Source organism: Nycticebus coucang, chromosome 7 (genome assembly GCF_027406575.1).
Source record: "Nycticebus coucang isolate mNycCou1 chromosome 7, mNycCou1.pri, whole genome shotgun sequence".
Classification (NCBI taxonomy): Eukaryota; Metazoa; Chordata; class Mammalia; order Primates; family Lorisidae; genus Nycticebus; species Nycticebus coucang.
Window position 1 is genome coordinate 65,435,611 of NC_069786.1, and position 20,924 is coordinate 65,456,534.

At 40.2% G+C, this 20,924-nt stretch overlaps 1 protein-coding gene across 1 annotated transcript in view; it reads right to left on the bottom strand.

Annotated features, from left to right (window-relative positions):
* LRP2 (LDL receptor related protein 2) overlaps positions 1–20,924 on the bottom strand; it is a 234,320-nt gene that overhangs the window by 144,558 nt on the left and 68,838 nt on the right. Inside the window, exons 5-11 of the mRNA XM_053597902.1 lie at positions 14,621–14,731; positions 14,172–14,285; positions 12,914–13,030; positions 10,971–11,123; positions 9,017–9,136; positions 2,824–2,952; positions 158–324 (exon numbers count right to left, since the gene is read on the bottom strand). Coding sequence (XP_053453877.1) covers positions 158–324; positions 2,824–2,952; positions 9,017–9,136; positions 10,971–11,123; positions 12,914–13,030; positions 14,172–14,285; positions 14,621–14,731 — 911 coding nt within the window. The remainder of the gene's footprint in view (positions 1–157; positions 325–2,823; positions 2,953–9,016; positions 9,137–10,970; positions 11,124–12,913; positions 13,031–14,171; positions 14,286–14,620; positions 14,732–20,924) is intronic.

Here is a 20,924-nt window from a genome sequence, read left to right on the forward strand (position 1 = left end):
TGGAAAAGGTGGTGATTAACATAAAACATCTCAAGGGCCTTTTTTGTTAGGAAACAAAGGAACTTTCCCCTCTATTCCCTCAAAAATGAAAAACTATCAACACTTTGTGCTTGAGGTTCCATTCAGCTCCAAATACACGCCTGAAATTTCTATTTACCTTGTTTCGCACAATGTCTGTCCAAAAGACCTTGCCCAGGCGATGGTGGAAATCCACACCCACGGCCATTCCACGAGGGGACTCTACTAGGTTCCGGAAGCTGGTTCCATGAATGTCACCAATGAGCAAGTCCTGACCATTGGAGAAGATAACGGAGGCCTGGCCAGCTAAAAGTGAAGAAGGAAAACATTACCCCTCTCCTTACACTGGGCAAGGATGGACAAGTACCTTACAAGTGATATGCTCTCTGCTTTTTCAGATGGTATCTTCTATGTTATCTTGCCTGATCTTAACATAAAACTCTGAGGCAGACCGAGAGTTATCACTCCACCCATTTTACAAGAGACAAATTGAGGCACACAGATGCTCAAGGTGTCCAAAATCACAAGAAGTTAGGAATAGTTTGACAAGAACTCAAGAGTCCTGACTGCCAGTCCAGTACCTTCAACGACATTGAGGAGAATATATCAGATATTTTCAAGACTCCATTATGATATGAGCAACTTACCTCCATGTGCAACTTTATTTTTTTTTTTATTAAATCATAGCTGTGTACATTAGTATGATCATGGGGCACCATGATCTTGGTTCATAGACCGTTTGACACATTTTCATCACACTGGTTAACATAGCCTTCCTGGCATTTTCTTAGTTATTTTGCTAAGACCTTTACATTCCACATTTACTAAGATTCACATATACCCTTGTAAGATGCACCGTAGGTGTAATCCCATTAATCCCCCTCCCTCCACCTACCTTCCCCCTCCCTCCCCTCCCTTTCCCCCTTCTCCCTATTCTTAGGTTGTATACCATGGAATACTATGCAGCCTTAAAGAAAGATGGAGACCTTACCTCTTTCATGTTTACATGGATGGAGCTGGAACATATTCTTATTAGTAAAGTGTCTCAAGAATGGAAGAAAAAGTACCCAATGTACTCACCCTTATTATGAAACTAATCTAGGACCTTCACATGTGCAACTTTAGATTGTTTTAAACACAGAACACATTTTAAAGATTACCAGGAACTCACTGTGAAAAATATGGCAAGGGTGATTGCAAACCTGCTGTCTATATACTCACAAGTGTGTAAAATAACACAGAAGTAAGGTTATCTATTCAGTCTTACTTGCAATAACAAAAGATACGTCTATCAAATAGAGGACTAGTTAAAAAAAATTACACATATAGGGAGGTTGAAGGAAGGGAATCGCCAAAGCCCAAGAGCTAGAGGTTTCTGTAAGCTGTGATGCCACAACACTCTACCAAGGGTGACAAAATGAGACTCTGTCTCTAAAAAAAAAAAAAAAAAAAAAAAAATTACTCATAAAAAAATAGAATATGTGCCATTATAAAAAAAAGGAATTAAGGAAGAGGTTCGGCACCTGTAGCTCAAGCGGCTAAGGCACCAGCCACATACACCAAAGCTGGCGGGTTCAAATCCAACCAGAGCCTGCCAAAACAACAATGACAGATACAACCAAAAAATAGCCAGGTTTTGGAGCGGGCGCCTATAGTCCCAGCTACTTGGGAGGCTGAGGCAAGAGAATCGCTTAAGCCCAGGAGTTGGAGGTTGCTGTGGGCTATGATACCACGGCACTCTACTCAGGGGTGACAGCTTGAGGCTCAGTCTTAAAAAAAAAAATTAAGGAAGAGCTTTATATGCCAATATGGAAAGCTCTTGAAACTACAGAAGCAGAACTATGCATATAGTTTATGACCACATATGTAAAAATTAAGGTTAAATATCTATGTTTGTACATTCTAATTTATGTATTTAAAAATCTCTAGAATTGAAATAAAGAAACAGCAATTACTCATAAGAAGTGGGAAACAGACATGGGGGGAAGGAATGGAGGGAAATACTTTACTATATATCTTCTTATAATTAAAAATTTTTGAACATGACTAGATTGCCTTTCAAAAATAAATTGTTAAAAATCACCTGTACCAGTTAGTACATAAATAACCACATATTTCTATGCAAAAACAACTAGAAAATGGGCCATTCATCAATCATGAGAGCAGTAAGCACTAAGGATACTTCAAAAACAAGTGTGAAATGAAAACTGGGAAAAAAAAGTTAAAATTGAGACCTTCTTACCCTGAAATCCATAATGACAATACACTTCGGAGGTCTCTTCTTTTTCTAGCAGATTTTCCCTGTGACTTTGCCCTATTACAGCACTTCTAGATTGATTCCAGCACAATACCAAGAACGAGGCATTCACACCAATTTTAATCCAAATTTAGCATGTCCATTTTGAAACACGCCTAAATTTTGCATGAATAATGCCAAAATTATCCCTACAATTGTCACCTACTTTTTGTGGTAGATAAATTAGTCAAAAGTTAAATGTTCAAGTCAGTCAAACGTAGGCATAACATTTATTTCACAATTAAATGTGGTTGACATAATAGCTTAGGCCAAAGTAAATAAGTAACCCATAAAAAATACTAATAGTGGTCACCCTTAATTCACAAATTGATCCTTAATAATCAAAGTATGAAATTAATATTGATCCATTCCCCCTGGCAAGAAGGACCATCCCTGATTTGTGATGATAAACCCTGCCACCAGCATAAATGCTGATTACTCAATTGGCTATGGAAGGAAGATATTAGAAGTTCACTGCTCAGAGATACAGGTGTCCATAATTTACTCACAGGACTCATTCGCTTTACAATTCCGTTCATATTCCAAAATATACCCTTCTTCACAGAAGCACCGGATATGGCCACGTTGGTTTTCACACTTCTGGTCACAAATTCCCCATATCTGGCAATCATCAAACTCTGCCACATGAGAAATACACATTTGTAATCACGTTTACTAGCATTTCTTGAGTTTGACAAAAATCCTGGATAAGAAGGCCAGGAATATGGTATTGTTCATGTCTAAATGGTGCCTTCTGAGATAGGCCCAGCATCGAGGCATACAATAAAAAATAAGAATAGCCATCTTCATTCAAAGGAACAAGCATGTAAATCCTTTTTTAAATCTACTGAAGGATAATTTTATGAAGATCACAACATTTGAATTCATAATCCTGTGACATCGCATTTCATTTACTAATGTTGGTTTACAGAATAAACGAATTTTGGTATGAATGCTTCCCTTTACAACTGTGCTTTCCAAAATGGAAGCCACTAACCCTCTGTACCTATATAAATGTATATTTAGATTAATTAAAATTAAATTAATAATTCTGTTACCCCATCATACTTGACACGTTGCAAGTGCTCAGTAGCTGTCTAGTGGTCACAATATCAAAAAGCAAAGACAAAGAACATTTACAGCATTGCAGAAAGTTCCACTGGACAACACTATTTCAGAATAAAGTAAGACCTGCCACATATTCATCTCTCAAAAAGATACAAGTCTGACTGCAATAAACTCGGAAGATCTGTTTACGCAGCTGTCCCTCTGGATGTCAGAAGATCATAACCGCTTATTGTACCCTCAATGAATCCCCAACAATAAAAAAAAGAAAAGAAAAGAAAAAAAGATCATAACCAAAATTAAGTTCAAATTATTTTCAAGACATGAAAAATTTCTTCTACTTGTTCATTAACTGATTATTCATTCATTTAATAAGTGTTTATTTAAAGTCCCTTACATGACAGAGCTCTATTCATTGCCAGAAGAAGTCCAGTCTACTATGTAAAAAAGAGTTCCAATATAATTGACAAAATAGCTTGCAGCAACTAAAAATAGAAAAACTAACCTGGGGTTATGGCAGGTGTCTCTAGTGCCAGCTACTACAGAGGCTAAGACAAGAAAACTGCTTGAGCCCAAGGGTTGAGGTTGCTGTGAGCTATGATGTCACAGCACTCTACCCAGGGCTACAGAGTGAAACTGTCTTAAAAAAAAAAAGAAAGAAAGAAAGAAAAAGCCAGGCCGAGTGGCTCAGGAGTGTAATCCTTGCATTCTGGGAGGCTGAGGCAAGTGGATCACTGGAGCTCAATAGTTAGAGACCAGCCAGGGTCACAGAGAGACCCTGTCCCTAAAAATAGCCGGGAAGGGTGGCGGAGGGAGGGGGTTTCAGCACCTGTGGCTCAGTGGTTAGGGTGCCAGCCACATGCACCAGGGCTGGTGGGTTCAACCCCAGCCCAGGCCTGCTAAACAAAACAAACAAACAAAAAAAAATAGCCAGGCATTGTGGCAGGTGCCTGTAGTCCCAGGAACTAGGGAGGATGGGGCAAGAGAATCACTTGAGCCCAAGAGTTTGAGGTTGCTGTGAGCTATGACGCCACGGCACTCCAGCAAGGGCGACTCAGTGAGACTCTATCTCAAAAAAAAAAACTCTGAATGAGTATATAAAATCACTGTCACATTTAATGACAGAATAAGACTATATCATTTAGATCACTACAGAGAAAAATGAAGAATAATATCCATCATCGGCCAAAGTGAAGACAAGAAAAATGAAAGTAAAATTGAGGTTTTTGAGAAAGTAGGAAAGATGGTAAAAGCAATATAAAACACTGAAACACTACAATTCCCTTTCACTCCAATACTGTTATGGATTTTTCTTCCCTCTTTAGTCTTTGTCTCCTCCTACCAAAAAATACTGCAAAACCCCTTTTTAGCTTAGATGCCCTTGGATGCCCTCTGATCCATCTGGCTAAATGAGAAACCCTACTACACTGAATGACCTCTCTGCCCTCACTGTGCTCCACGATGTCATTCTGTCAACAAACAGCATGTCCTGTCAATCAGAAACAATGAGCCTGGCAAACCGCGTCAGCGTGCTACAGAGGTTCCACTGCCAGGTCAAGACTACCAGGGGCAGATGAATGTTAGAAAGACAAAGATTTCATGTCAGAATTGCTCAATGTTATTCTTGCTGACCACCTAGGTATTCACTGCCATATCTTAGATAGCAAATGTTTCATAGGTTACATCTGAAGCCTCTGGGCTGTGCAGAGAGTCACAGTCATACAGAGAGTACTTGTTGAATTGAAATGCTTGAGAGAGAAAACTAAAGCAATTCTCCAAAAATTTTAGCTCAGTTGAAACAAGTATAACTGGTTTCATAACGTCACACATCATGTATTTAAGTTCTATTTACAAAGACAGAAAAATACAGCCTTCTTTGAAACAAATGTGAAATAAATGTTAACCCAGCTTCAAAACTCAGGAGCAAATGGCACATTCTTTAAAGATAGGGAAGGTCACAGAAAAGGTCTTTGCAGGCAGCAGGGGGCCTCATAGTCACAAAGACCCTCAAATACAGACTTTTGAGATTATCTCCAAATGAGGTTGTCTGTACTGAAGTCCCAGAAACATAATGGGAAGGTTGAAAGAAGATGTCTATTGTGGAACTAAAACTAGTCCTGAATATTGGATCACACGGATATAAACTGAATGTGTTCTCTAAATCCTGAAATTGTCTTTTGCATAATATTGCCATTTTCTGTATCATATTCATTGCTGGGTTAAACGTAAACTTTTATAAATCAAGAACCTTGTTGTGACATTCTTTCACTTCTTAAAGGGATGGGGGGGGGCAAAATAAATGGCTGGGACCTCTAATAGTCAAGAAACCCACTTGGAAGTAGAACCCAAAGTTCATCAGGACTCACAGACTGGAAAAGATAGAACACGTGCTATCTAGGCTTTGGGGTGGGAAAAATTACTGAGAGCAAGTTACAGGGCATCACAAGACAGAACTAGGAACTCAGAGAGAATACATCACTTTTACTGGAAAGACTTCATAGCCTGTCAAGTTTCAACTGCAGGATAGCCCAGCCCTTTCTAAAGGGGTTAAGAAAGGAAAAAGAGAGAAACATGCAGATGTGGTATTGAAAAAGTGGCTTCTGGGCGGCTCCTGTGGCTCAGTGAGTAGGGCGCCGGCCCCATATGCCGAGGGTGGCAGGTTCAAACCCAGCCCCGGCCAAACTGCAACAAAAAAAAAAAAAAAATAGCCAGGCATTGTGGCGGGCGCCTGTAGTCCCAGCTGCTCGGGAGGCTGAGGCAAGAGAATCACATAAGCCCAAGAGTTGGAGGTTGCTGTGAGCTGTGTGACGCCACGGAACTCTACCCGAGGGCCGTACAGTGAGACTCTATCTCTACAAAAAAAAAAAAAAAAAGAAAAAGTGGCTTCTGGTATTTCTCTTAGAATTATTTTTTGACTAAGAGAAAAGGGAGATTCCTAAAGAACTAAAAAGCTGGAGACAAGATTGGGAGCTGGGTGGCAGTAAAGGGGGACACAGGAGCCTGACATTAGCCAAAGAAAAAGCAGCAGCCTCACACCTACAGAGGAGCACCAGCCCTCACAGGCACCAGGAAGCACAGGGAGGGGCTCGAAAGTCAGAGAGCCGCCTCGACCAATAAAAAGTGTGAAAAGTATTTGTAAATGACCACAACACATCCCCAAGGTAATGATTATAATAACAATAATAAAACACAGAAAGTGTCCTGCATGGCTGGGCGTTGTGGCGGGTGCCTATAGTCCCAGCTACTTGGGAGGCTGAGGCAGGAGACTTGCTTGAGCCCAAGAGTTTGAGGTTGCTGTGAGCTGTGATGCTACAGCACTCTACCCAGGGTGCCAGCTTGAAACTCTGTCTCAGAAAAAAAAAAAAGAAAGTGTCCTGCAATCTCATTTAAGGTCAGTTGCAGATCATAACATTTTATTTATAAAATATTTCCAAGAGTCATAAAAAAAAAAGATGGTGACTTCACATCTTTTGTAATATCCTGGATGGAGTTGAAAAGCATTCTTGTTAATAAAGTATCATAAGAATGGAAAAGCAAATATCCAGTGTACTCAATACTAACATGAAGCCAGTAGACGATCCAATCATGTCCAATTAGGAGGAAAACTCATTTCAGTTCAAGCTGGGGGGAGAGGTAATGAGAAGTGAGGGGGGTTGGGGTGCTCTCACCTGATGGGCACAGGGTGGGGGGTTAGCACACCTTTTGTGTGTGGGACATAAACATGAGACAAACACTACCTAACAAAACCACATATTTTGACCTGGTTGCTTGTACCCTCACATTAACTTGAAATAAATTTTTAAAATATGTATTTTGAAGTGATTAGAAATTTGGAGGCTTTTAAAAATAATTCAGAATTCTCTGAGTCTCCAGGATCCCTCAGGCTGACTTGTATAAAACACTTGATCTTAACTTCTCAAATACAGTCACTTAAGAGGAGCAATTACACCAAGGGCAAATTTTGGGATATGGTCCTGATGCTAAAAACCTAAAATTACCCACTTTGAACAGGATAAGGACAACCTCAATTGAATTGCTTCATCAGTTATAAAAATTCAGTTGTTCTTGGCCTATGACAGGTACTGAATCCCACAATTATAGTTCTCAAGAATGCCAAGTTTAATTTGCAAACCAGAGTTTATTTCTGGTATCAAAACATTTTTATGGCAAGTTATTAAGATCAACCGTATTTGATGATGTATAGTTATGCTGGAAACCATGAGCTGAGGCTAAGGACTAAATAAACTTCATTAGGTTTACCCAAATTCAACCATTTTTTGCCAAATTATATTAATATTTTAGAAATTATTTCAGAAGAAATACTTTTCTGAAAGTGTTTCTTATGCCTGTTATGCTTGTTTTTACCCAGAACACCCTAACAAATCTCAAATTTCTAAGGAATAGCCAAAGAATACAAATATTCTGGGAAAATTCTGAACCATCTATGTTATAGAGAGCCGTAGATGTCTAGAAACAATTTTAATGAATAGCTTCAATTGCCTTCCAGATGCCTTTTCCGAACACCAGGAAAAGCAAAGTTTTTTTAAGCCTCAGTGATCACTTTCTGCTAATGTTTGTTGTTCACATGCAAATCAGAAAGAAAGAAAAAAAAAAGAACATTGCTCAAATTCTAAGAAAATGAGAATGGATGATACTTAACCATGTATAATTCTCCTCCATAAGGCCCCATCCCAATCACAGTGACTATCAAAAAACTCTCAGCAGGAGGAAACAGTTTTGTAAGTCAGATGGGAGAGATGTGGGGAAATATTTGGTGCACTGGTGACTTGTTCATAACAGTCACCAGTGTTAGTTCCAAGCAGTGGCTCAGGCTTGTAATTTTAGAGGCCAGGGCAGGTGGATTACTTGAGCTCAGTAGTTATGAGATTACCCTTAGCAAGAGCAAGACTTGGTCTCTTCTAAAAATAGAAAAACTAGCCAGGCGTGGTGGTAGGCACCTATAGTCCCAGCTACTTAGGAAACATCTCAGGAAGATACTCAAGAGCATCACCTGAGCCCAAGAATTTGAGGTTGCTGTGAGATATGATGACACCACAGCACTCTACCCAGCGTGACAGCGCAAGACTGTTTCAAAAAAAAATTATCAGTGGCCTGAATATCCAGCATAGTACAGTATGGGCACTGACCCACCAGTATAGTCCCCTAAGCAGTGACCCACTGATCCTCTTCTGTGCCAGGTAACAACTCTTTCTTTAGTTGCTGGATGCTGTGAACATTTGCACATCCTGGAAAATAGTCCAGGGGAGCAAGGCAGGGTTGCTCGAGGGTCTCAAAGTGGCATCTACCTACTAAACTCATAGAATTTAGTAACCAGTATGGCCAGCTGTATCAACTCTGATTCCAAATACACAAAAGGATGACCTCCATCATCAGATAGTGGACAGCTGCCACGTACTAGCCACCACACATCATAAAACCACTCCTTTGCCGTGGCACCACACAAAAGCTCCGCAGTGTTAAAACTTCACATTTTCCAGGTTTTCTGTGAGGACTATGTTGCTCTTTATTAGGCCAGACCATCACTCCTATCCACAAGTGCACACTCTTTGATGTCAGAGATCACGGAACCCATCAGGGCACTGTGATGAAAGACCAGAAGCCCCACGTGTCACTTACCAACACAAGTACGCATGTCAATGTGGTTGATGATAAAACCTGGGGGACAAAAACATGCTCCTCCATGTGGTGACTTATGGCACTGGTGTTCACAGTTCAAGGCATAACACATACTTGCATCTAAAAAGAGAAAAGAATTTTGTTAAATAAATGGTGACCTCTGGCCAAGAGGGGTCTACCTAACAGCTTCTTTTTTTTTCCATAAGTAAAACCTAAGCAAGCAGGACATAGAGGTACAGAAAAATCTGTCACCATTCAAACATTACTGTAATATTACTCAATAAAAGCTCAACCCACATTTTAACAAAAGAAAACTTTTCATAGTTTCAGCAATGTGTAAGTATAAGTCTTTATGTAAATGTTAAATTTATGGGGAAAAATAAGTCATAGGTCTATCTGTGTCTACAAAATAAAAGGGGCTTAAAACTCCAAGTAACTGGACCAAGAATATATACTGAAAGTGTTAACTGTGGTTAGCTTCTAGTGATGGCATTTCAGAAGATTACTTTTTTTTTTTTGGAGACAGAGTGTTACTATGTCACCCTCAGCAGAGTGCTGTGACATCACAGCTCACAGCAACCTCATACTCTTGGGCTCAAGTGATTCTCTTGCCTCAGCCTCCCAAGTAGCTGAGACTACAGGTGCCCACCACAGTGCCCAGCCATTTTTTTTGTAGCAGTTGTCATTGTTGTTAGCTGGCCTGGGCAGGATTCGAACCCGCCAGCCTAGGTGTATATGGCCAACATCCTACCCACTGAGTTACGGGTGCCACCCCATTTTTCTATATCTGTTAATTTTTATTTTCTAACTTTCGTACTATGACTACATATCTCTTGTTAATTTTGTGAGATTTTTTTAAAGGGCTCCCAAATGAAATGAGGGTGGGGGGATTGGTTTCTGCATATTTAAGTATTATGTTCAAGTTTTGTCAGAAAAATAAAAATAATCTTGGGGCACAGTAACATGGGTACTTCTAGGCAGCCACTAATTTAGTTAGAGAATGTGCTACTCATGAAATCAGGGTCATAGGGTGGCGCCTGTGGCTCAAGGAGTAGGGCACCGGTCCCATATGCCGGAGGTGGCAGGTTCATACCCAGCCCCGGCCAAAAACCACAAAAAAAAAAAAAAAAAAAATATATATATATATATAAAAAAGAAATCAGGGTCATAAATTGTATTTCCTTAAAGGACAGTCAGCTATCCACAGAGTTGATGGTGGAGGAAATATTCTACAGCCACAAAACAAAAGAGAAAAAAACCTAATTGCAGTCAGTTTGCTTTAGTGAGTGTGGTCATACAAGACAGAATTCAACAACACCATTCATGGTCACCTCAAGTTTATCATTAGAGAATAACTCAAAGCACATTACCCAGGAACCAGAAGAAAAAAAAATTTTTTTTAGTATGGCCAGACAAGGCATTTTTCCAAATGTACGAACCAGGGAATAAAATCTGAAGAACACTTTTAGAGTCATCAAAATTGCCACTGAAAAAAGTCTTCCTGTGCATGTTCTAGAAGTGGAGGTTGGGGGGGGGGGGTGCCACAAAATGTTTAAGCTCCACCAATCAAGAGATGGAGTCTATTTCTTCAATCCATTTTGTGCCTAACTACGTGATTTGCCTTGGACAGTAAGGTGTTACTAAGCATGACTTAATAGAGCCTTAGAAGGGCTTGAGCACTAACGCTTGTCTTTGCCACCACCATGCAAACAAGCCAGGGCTAGCCCAAGCTTAGATTGCAACATCCTGACACATGAATGAGCCAGTACAGGGCCGGAGGAACTATCTAGCCAACCCACATAACTGTAAAAAATATTATAATAAACATTTGTCAGTTTAAACCGCTAACTCTTGGGGTAGTTTGTTATGCAAATGCAAAGTGATAACATGCTGTGTTTGAGAATCTGGTCTAGAAAACAGACCAGAAGCTACCCAGATAAATTTCCATACTCACCACAGGAACTTCCAGTAGTGGTACTGTTTTCATCTTTTCCTCCCGGACAATCTGAAACCCGGTCACAAACTTTATAAATTGAGATGCATTGCCCAGACCCTGGGCAAGCCCATTCTCTTGGGGCGCAGTTACTTGAACCAGAAGTGTTGCTTTCTGTGGAGGAAAAAAAGAGAAAGAGGTTTAGAGGAGACATGAGAGGCAGAGCCAGCTCTGTTTTGATCAATGGTTAAGAGAAGCTATAGACCAAGTAGATAACAGAAATCTACAAATGACCTATATTTTACAATAAACTGGTAGTTTCTAATTCTACCATCAGTTTTTATTGAGACTCTAAGGAGTAGCATAATGGAATTATTCCATTCTTTCTGGAGGAGACAGTCCCCATCCAGGTAATAAGAGTAAAAATAAGCTATAGGCCTGAATTATCAACAAACTAGATTCATACCCTCCCAGGAGAAGATTCAGTTATTTAAATTCTGAATTATAGAACTAGAAGGGCCACCAAGTTAAATCCAGGACTCCTGAGTTATGTTTTGGTTGTTTGATTTCTTTTGTTTATTTACTGAAATGTCAACATTATATGAAAAACTCTTATAGGAAATATAAGAAGGAAGAGCACTTCCTGGAACACCAAAATATAAAACCAGAAGAACAAGCATCTCCCTATTCTAACTGGGAGAACTGTGCAGACAACTTGCCTTAGGGTATGGGTGTAAGTAGCTCCTGAACCGCTGGAGGTATTACTGATGGCATCAGCAGTGTGAAGGGGCGATCACTGGCAATTTCCTTCTCAGAACCTTTAAAAATTTCCCTGGATTGCAGCATTTCCTACACCTAACAAACCCTAGCTCCATCCCCTGTGTTCCCAGTGTGGCCTCTCTATCACCACTGCATGTCAGTGACACACTTGGAAATCAAAAATAAATAAATAAATAAATAAAATAAAATAAACCTGAACTGTTATCAAGGTCCAAACTCATTTTTAAAAGTTATAAGGTCTAAGACAAATCACGCTTTCCCATATTATTTTTCCTCATTGCCCAGCCTACTGTTCTCGTATCGGTAAATCTGATTATAATAAAATAGGCAGTCTTAACGGGTTGAAAGTCAGAGTGGAATACAGACAGAGGAGGGACTGTCCTACCTATTTTTTCTTTTTTTGGAGACAGAGTCTCACACTGTTGCCCTCGGTAGAGTATGGTGGCATCACAGCTCACAGCAACCTCAAACTCTTGGGCCTAAGCGATTCTCTTGCTTCCCCCTCCCAAGTAGCTGGGACTACAGGCGCCCGCCACCAGTGCCCAGCTATTTTTTTGTTATTGTTGTCATTGTGGTTTATCAGGCCCAGGCCAGGTTTGAACCCACCAGCCCCGGTGTATGTGGCCGGTGCCCTAACCACTGCACCATGGGCACTGAGCCATGTCCTACCTAATTTGACTTAATAATACTTCAATCTATATTTGAGTTCTGAGTCTTTTTAGGAAAAGTTAGTGGAATCCCCTCCTTCCTAACCCACTAAGTGCCTAAACAACTCCTTAATCTCCAGCCAACCCTGAGGCTCACTTGTCAGCTGACATTTCTGAAAAGGAAAGGAAGAAAAACAAGTTCTAGAAAAGACTTTAAGAAAATGCTTTTTGGCTCAGAACATAGCACAATGGTTACACAGCGCCAGCCACATACACTGAAGGTGGCGAGTTTGAAACCAACTCAGGCCAGCTAACCAACAATGACAACTGCAACAAAAAATAGCCAGGCTTTGTGACGGGTGCTTGTAGGCCCAGCTACTTGGGAGCCTGAGGCAAGAGAATCGCTTGAGCCCAAGAGTTTGAGGTTGCTGTGAGCTGTGATGCCACCGCACTCTACTGAGGGTGACATAGTAACACTCTGTCTCAAAAAAAAAAGGGAGAAAATACTTTTCAACAGGAATCTCTTCGGCTCCTTACCACATCCATTTTCATCTTCACCGTCTTTACAGTCCTCTTGGCCATCACAGACCTGGTTCTGATGAATGCATCGGCCACTGGAGCAAGTGAACTGGCTCCCGCTGCAGGTCTGATAATCTGGAAGGAAGCAACAGCTGTACTCCAAAGACACAAATCACTTGGAAAACATCAAACTGCCAACCTTCCTGCCTAAACAGAGCTCCCAGAAACTGAACTTTCTATGTCAACTTAATACCTTTAAGTATCTTGATAAAAAGGAAAAAAGGAGGAAGAGAAAGACAAAGAAGAGGAAATAACAGCAGCTTTGGGTCCAGGAAATGAACTCAAGGTCCAGTCTCTGTTTCTCAAGATTAAAAACAAGATGGAGTGCAATGGAGACTGAGGCCTGGGTAAGGACGCTGCAAAAGTGCCAATGTCCAACATTCTCTTACTTTACCACAAACACTGTAATTGCTAACCTAGGACCAAATGATTCTGAGTCAGCCACCCCACCTATCACCTTCTCTTTAATATAGTTATTGAAATAAACCCAGGTTCCAGAATGGAAATGGCACAGCTTATAGAAAACTGGGATGATATTGAAAATATTTAGCACCCTAAGGCATGCGTACCAACCAATAAAAACAGGTATGAAGAAAAATGATATATACTAGTAAATAAAGGGTCACAAAAAGCTGCCAACTTTTTGGAATTAGAGAAACTCTCACAGAGTCTTCTAACTCTACACATTCCAAAAAAACAAGTTGCAAGGTGGAAAGAGCAAGAGAGGTAGCTTGCATTGCAGGCTACAGCGTGGAGTAAAAGTAGGGTCAGTGAAGGAGGGAAGGTGACAAAAGCCACCTATGCCACTTTGAAACTTTCCTGACCCTCCAACTTTAACATGGTAGGGATTTCAAAGAGAGAACCACCAGTGCCGAGGAGCCTCCTTTCCTTCTCTCAATCAGCTATCAGTTATCAGCTCCATTCCCGAGGTTTGGGTAACTTGAGAGTCCACTCATACAAAATACCCTGAGCCTTTGTAGCCCAAGAGAATAATGCAAACTTTCCATGAGCAACTTCTCAACTCTGCACAAATCCTTAGATGATAAAGAAGCCCAAGTCCAGCAACTAAGGCCCATGCCATGGTGTCTAAATGATCTTCCGGCTCCATCAGCCATCAAATATAGTGACTCTTTCCCTTGGGAAAAAGTGGTACATTGGTAGGAAAACAAAAGCCAAAACAAAAACAACATGACTCAGCATAAAGAAATGACCATACTGCAATCGCGTTCATCACTGCTGTCTTCACAATCTTCCTCATGGTCACAGACATAGGTCTCTGGGATACATTGTCCAGTGTTGCATGCAAACTCGTTATGCAAACAGACGTTAGCTGGGACACAGGGTAAGAAGAGAAAGAAAGAGAATTTAACTGCATTATAGCCCTTTAATCTCATAGGAAGATTCTATCTCAAGTTTAAAAAGAGATTCTGATAAGGCAGTGGTGTGCTGGTAAATATTTAATGATCAGTTCTCCAGGAGCAAAAAAGCTCTGGTTTGTAATGTTTGCCAGTTTTCATGGTATAATTACTACCACTGATGGTGACTTGAAACTACCAAGATTTATTCACTGAACATGAACCTGGGAAGAAATGTGTATGATTGGCTCTCCCAGGCCAGTACAAACCAGATCAGCACACCAGTGCCCACCGCAGGCATGTCACTTACTGCAGTTCATTTCATCAGAATGGTCTCTGCAATCAACTAGACTGTCACATCTCTGAGAAGTGTTATAGCAAGCTCCATTGGCACAAGTAAGCTGTTCACATGTTGGGTATTCTATTTAAAAAAAAAAAAAAAAAAAAAACACAAAACAGAAATAGCAAATAAAGTTCAAATATCCTTCAGCAAACATTTCTGGGGTAAGTACTATATGTAGGCACTACATGCTAAGCGTATATTGGTAAACAAAAGAGACCCGTTCCCTAGCCTCATGGAAAATACAGTTGGATGGGGAGAAACATTAATCAGATAATGACACAAATGGCAAATTATAAACTGGGTTAAGTATGAACGTGGAAAGCATAAAGAGCTATAAGACTTTCCAATGGGGAGGGTTGGGGCCTAAGAAAATATCCCCTAAAGAAGTAACTTTTGAGCCGACGGCTGAAGAACAAAAAAGAATTTAATTCAGGATGGATCCTTTTTTCACAGAATACAAATAAAATCCCAGGAAAATAATATAGCTCCCCCAGATGTTTTGGGAAATGAAGGGCCTTTTCCTTCACTGGAAGACTGGCGGGAGAAAGCAGGCCTAGAAATCAGCAGCTATTCACCCTGACAAGCTGCCTATCCTCTCTGAATAGATGATACACTGCCCAGGGTAGAGGAGCCCAGTAGAGTACTTTGAAAAGCATGGTGTGCTCTACCAGCACACGTTACTGTTGCCACATTATGTACATATGGTCACCTCAGTGCTATTTTCTGGACCTGGTTTTCTAGAGGGAATTCAGGGTGCCCCTTATAGGAATAACATGCTGTCTGTCCCTCTATGAATTCCCAGACTCAGAACCGTGTCCCTCATGAAACCTAAGTATAGGCTTCGTTCTGTTGACTATTTATCAGTTTCCCCCATGACATAATGGAAACTGCTGAGATCATGGATCCTAGTTTACTCATTTTAGAAACCCCACCACTTCTGTTTTTTTCTGTTTGTTTGTTTGTTTTATTAAATCATAGCTGTGTACATTAATGCAATCATGGGGCACCATACACTGGTTTTATATACCATTTGACATATTTTCATCACACTGGTTAACATAGCCTTCCTGGCATTTTCTTAGTTATTATGTTAAGACATTTATATTCTACATTTAGTAAGTTTCACATGTACCTTGTGTAAGATGCACTGTACATATGATCCCAATCACTCTCCCTCCACCTATCCTCCCCCTTCCCTCCCTCTCCCCCTTCCCCATATTGGGTTATAGCTTTCATATGAAAGCCATAAATCAGTTTCATAGTAGGGCTGAGTACATTGGATACTTTTTCTTCCATTCTTGACATACTTTACTAAGAAGAATATGTACCAGCTCCATCCATGTAAACATGAAAGAGTTAAAGTCTCCATCTTTCTTTAAGGCTGCATAATATTCCATGGTGTACATATACCACAATTTATCAATCCATTCGTGGATTGATGGGCATTTGGGCTTTTTCCATGACTTAGCAATTATGAATTGGGCTGCAATAAACATTCTGGTACAAATATCTTTGTTATAATATGATTTTTTGGTCTTCTGGGTATATACCTAGTAGAGGAATTGTAGGATCCAACGGCAGGTCTATTTTTAGATCTCTAAGTGTTCTCCAAACATATTTCCAAAAGGAACGTACTAATTTGCATTCCCACCAGCAGTGTAGAAGTATTCCCTTTCCTCCACATCCACGCCAACATCTCTGGTCTTGGGATTTTGTGATATGGGCTAATCTTACTGGAGTCAGATGATATCTCAAAGTAGTTTTGATTTGCATTTCTCTGATGATTAAGGATGATGAGCATTTTTTTCCTATGTCTGTAGGCCGTGCGCCTGTCTTCTTCAGAGAAGTTTCTCTTCAAGTCCCCTGCCCAGCCTGAGATGGGATCACTTGTTCTTTTCTTGCTAATATGTTTGAGTTCTCTGTGGATTCTGGTTATTAAACCTTTGTTGGAGATATAACCTGCAAATATCTTCTCCCATTCTGAGGGCTGTCTGCTTGCTTTACTTACTGTGTTCTTGGCTGTGCTGAAGCTTTTTAGTTTGATCAGGTCCCAGTAGTATATTTTTGATGCTGCTTCAATTGCCCAGGGGGGTCCCCCTCACCACTTCATACAGGTATTGGGATATTACTCATTACCCATTATCCCAGGCACTTCATACAGGTCCGGTGAGTTATTTATTAATAATAAAATGTTCATGAGTGAATATTTTAATTCATTCTGTTTTTAAAAATAGTTTGAACTTCTGCCCTTTATGGTCTTCAAACACTTTCCTTCTTACAGGTGGATATCTTCCTGGTCTGACTACATTTTTCATTAAAGATTTTTTTTTTTTTTTTGAGACAGAATCTCACTCTGTTTCCCAGGCTAGAGTTCCATGGCATCAGACTTCTGAGTTCAAGCAATCCTCCTGCCTCAGCCTCCCAGAGTGCTGGTATTACAGTCATGAGCCATCACACCCAGTCTAAAAATTTTTATGGTGATTCTTAGATTGTCTTCATATTTCATTTTAACCAAGGAAAAGGAATGTGTTAGTTATGATTTCAAAGACCAGATAGCACAGTCCCACTATGAGGCTCAATTTTGAATTTGAGAACCCAATTTGAGGTTTCATAGGTGTATAAAGATACTTAAGATAATTCTTTGGCTTGGAGCCCATAGCTCAGTGGTTAGGGCGCTGGCCACATACACCAAGGCTGGTGGGTTTGAACCCGGCCTGGGCCTGCTAAACAATAACAACAACAACAACAACAACAAAAATAGCCAGGTGTTATGGAGGGTGCCTGTAGTCCCAGCTATTCAGGAGTTTGAGGCAAGAAAATCACTTAAGCCCAAGAGTTTGGGGTTGCTATGAGCTGCGACACCACGGCACTCTACCAAAGCTACATAGTGAGGAAAAAAAAAAAAAAAGATAATTCTTTGAATAATCCCAAAGTTTTTATAAGCAGAAGCAGTGCACAAAATTCTATGCTGAAACTATATTAAACTTATGCCATGCTGATACTCAAAGTTTTAAAAAGACGGACTCTCAAATAATCTTTTTCTACTATTTCATACAGTAGAGAATAAGCCTAAATCTTCTCATCTCCCAAAGTTCAAAACTAGTTTACTATCCTTACTATCCATATTGCCAAAGGTACATATACTCAATCATATATTAAAATGGAAGGTATTTTTAAATAAATGACTAAAATTTTAAATTTTTTCTGAACTTTATTTTGTCTTATCGTAGTCTAAAAATAGTCAATGCTTAAAGTTATTGTTGTCATTTCATCACTGAGATGTCACACCTTACAAACATGACTTCAGATGGGTCACACAACTCTGTTTATTCAAGAGATGCAAAAAGGTCAAGATTCCCTTCCCCCTGTGTGCTAAACACTTTCTAAAGTCAGCCTGTCACTCAGCCTTCTAAGAGCAGCAAGTAGGAAAAAAAAGAAACTCAGAAAAATCTGGCTCTTTGCAATAGATGAGCTACCTTTTAGGAAGAAAATTTATTTGGCCTTGAATTGCCATTATCTCAGTTAAGGCGAGTATCCCACCAACATAACTAAAAGTTTACTGGCGTGGCTCATTCCCCCCAACAAACAACAAGGCCAGCTTGATGTCATCAGGGAAGGTGTTATGATTGGCCAGAGGTCAGCAGTTCAACACTCAGAATGACAAATGAACAGCTTTCTTGTCTCCATCCACACTGATACAGAATCTCTCTCAATCAGCAGAGGATGTCCTTCAATCCCTGCACACCTTCTGATCTCTTCTGTGCACAGTGAACCTGAGGTGGGTGTTCATGGGGAAGATCGCACTGAGCTCTCCAGCTCCACCAAATACTGTAAATACGGTTGACCAACCAAGGGACTGCAAACAGCTGGTCAACATACAGAGGTGGTCAACGTAAGGAACCAGGCCTGCTGTACTGATACATGTATGTGGCACATGTCTGGTCCATGATATTGGATCAACTTAAGGAAGTGGCCAATGTAGGGAAGTGGTCAACTCTGTAGGTTCTACTGTGTTTAGAAATCTGTTCCCAAATGATTTTCCCTCTTTGGAAAAAGATGGACTCGCAAATGATCTTTTTCTACTATTTTGTACAGTAAAGGAGTAAGCCTAAATCGTCTCATCTCCCGAAGTTCAAAACTAGTCTATTAAGTCTTAACTATCCATATTGCCAAAGTTACATATACTCACTCATATATTAAAATGGAAGGTATTTTTAGAGAGAACAGCTCCAAGTTGTTCGCACCGAGCGAAGGAAGACATGCATGCATTCTACTTCTCTTTCCCAAAACGTTAATTAATGAGTTTCAGGCTACGTCAGAAAACAGGAAGCCACAATCCTTCAAGTTTCCAAATTTAAAATCTTATTTTGATTTGTTTGCTTGGAAAAGCTGAGTCTAACCTTAAAGACAGTTTCCTACTGGACAAATCCATCATGTGCTTGAAATGTCCTGCAGCATGTTAAGTACAAATAAGGTCAAGTGCAAGGGGGAAGGCAACCACACACCAGAACACCAAGAAAATCTTCCTGCTGAGCTCTGTCTTAATGGAAAGATGAACAAGTACCTATTAAGTAAGCTCCAGACCTTTAAGGTTTATACTGCACAAAAATGTGAAAAGAAGCTTCCTCACACCACTCCTTCCTTTCCTCTTCTTTATTTTCTCCAAGTTCCAAATAATAATGTTCAGGTTTGTTCCCCTCCAGATTGGAAGCTACCCCAAAACATGGATGCAAGATCTAAAAAGGTTTTTTTCCTGGTTATGATTTGGTTGGGAGCAAAAAATGTCCCATGCTATAGTTCTGTCTACATGATCAGGGAGGAAGGCGTAGAAAATAGTTAGAGGACCTCCCAGAATGGAAATCCTTTGCAGCAACGAATGATAAAAATATAAGGCACTATCCTTTATTATCCTGATGGGAAGATGATAAATACATCTTATTCTCACAAATTGACAAAATGGCCAAAAAGAACATAAAAAAGACAAATTATTGTTTCTTAAAGGTAGTTTAAGAAACTGAAGCCAATATTGGAAAAAAACAAACAAACATGAAGTAACTATGATGATACAAGTTCAGCCCAGACACTGGAACTTTTCAAGGTCTTAGAGTCATCCTTTGTAAGTTACTCCCTATTACTCATTCTGGCTCCAAGTTAATCCAGTCAAAGCAATGATTCACCAGGAAAGGTTTACCAGTTTGGCCACCAGCACTTTCTTATGAGCACTACTCACACAGTAAAGTAAATAATGATAATCATCGTCATCAGTAACAGACATTAAATGCTGTGTACCAGAAACATGGGAAAATACTCAATATGTATAAAATTATTTCGTACTTGGCTCGGTGCCCGTAGCACAGTGGTTACAGCACTGGCCACATGGCTGGCAGGTTCGAACCCAGCCCAGGCCAGCTAAACAATAATGACAACAACCAACAAAAAAAATAGCAGAGCATTGTGGCAGGTGCCTGTAGTTACAGCTACTAGGGAGACTGAGGCAATCACTTAAGCCCAAGAATTTGAGGTTGCTGTGAGCTGTGACACCACGACACTCTACCGAGGGTGACATAATAAGACTCTAAAAAAAAAAAAAAGATATTTCATTCTTATAACACAATCACTCCCATTTTATAGATGTGGCACTTGAGGCACAGAGAGGTTAAGGAATTGGAAAAAGATCACACGACTGATAAAGCTGGAGAGCCAGAATACAAGCAGTCTGGCTCCATAATCTATGTCAACAGATATAGATGTTACCACTTACAGGCTTCAGAGTGAGTAATAGGAAGAAGTGAAAAATTACAGAAGAATGAGATTGAATGGAACAAGACTAGAAAATTTTTAAAAAGAAAATATGAAGGGAGGCACCTGTGGCTCAGTGAGTAGGGCACCGGCCCCATATACCTAGGGTGGCAGGTTCAAACCCAGCCCCAGACAAACTGCAACAACAACAACAAAAAAGAGAGAGAGACAGAGAGAGAGAGAATATGAAAAGAAAAGGAAGTAACCCAAGCAGGTTCAAAGGGGTTTCTTTCTTCAAGACCGTTTCCCATCCACTTTCAGAAGGAGGGAGAAGTTAAGCCAATCCTAGTTGCCTACAATTTATGACATATTCCACAAAGGACTTTAATCTGGTATAATCTAGGAATTCTGGAAAACCCTATACTAGGAAACATAGCTTTCCAGAAGGAGTACCAGAACAAAAAGGAGAGTCAATATCAAAACACAGACCATAAAGTAGCAAGGACCACCCCCACTCCTGAAGCCTCCACCC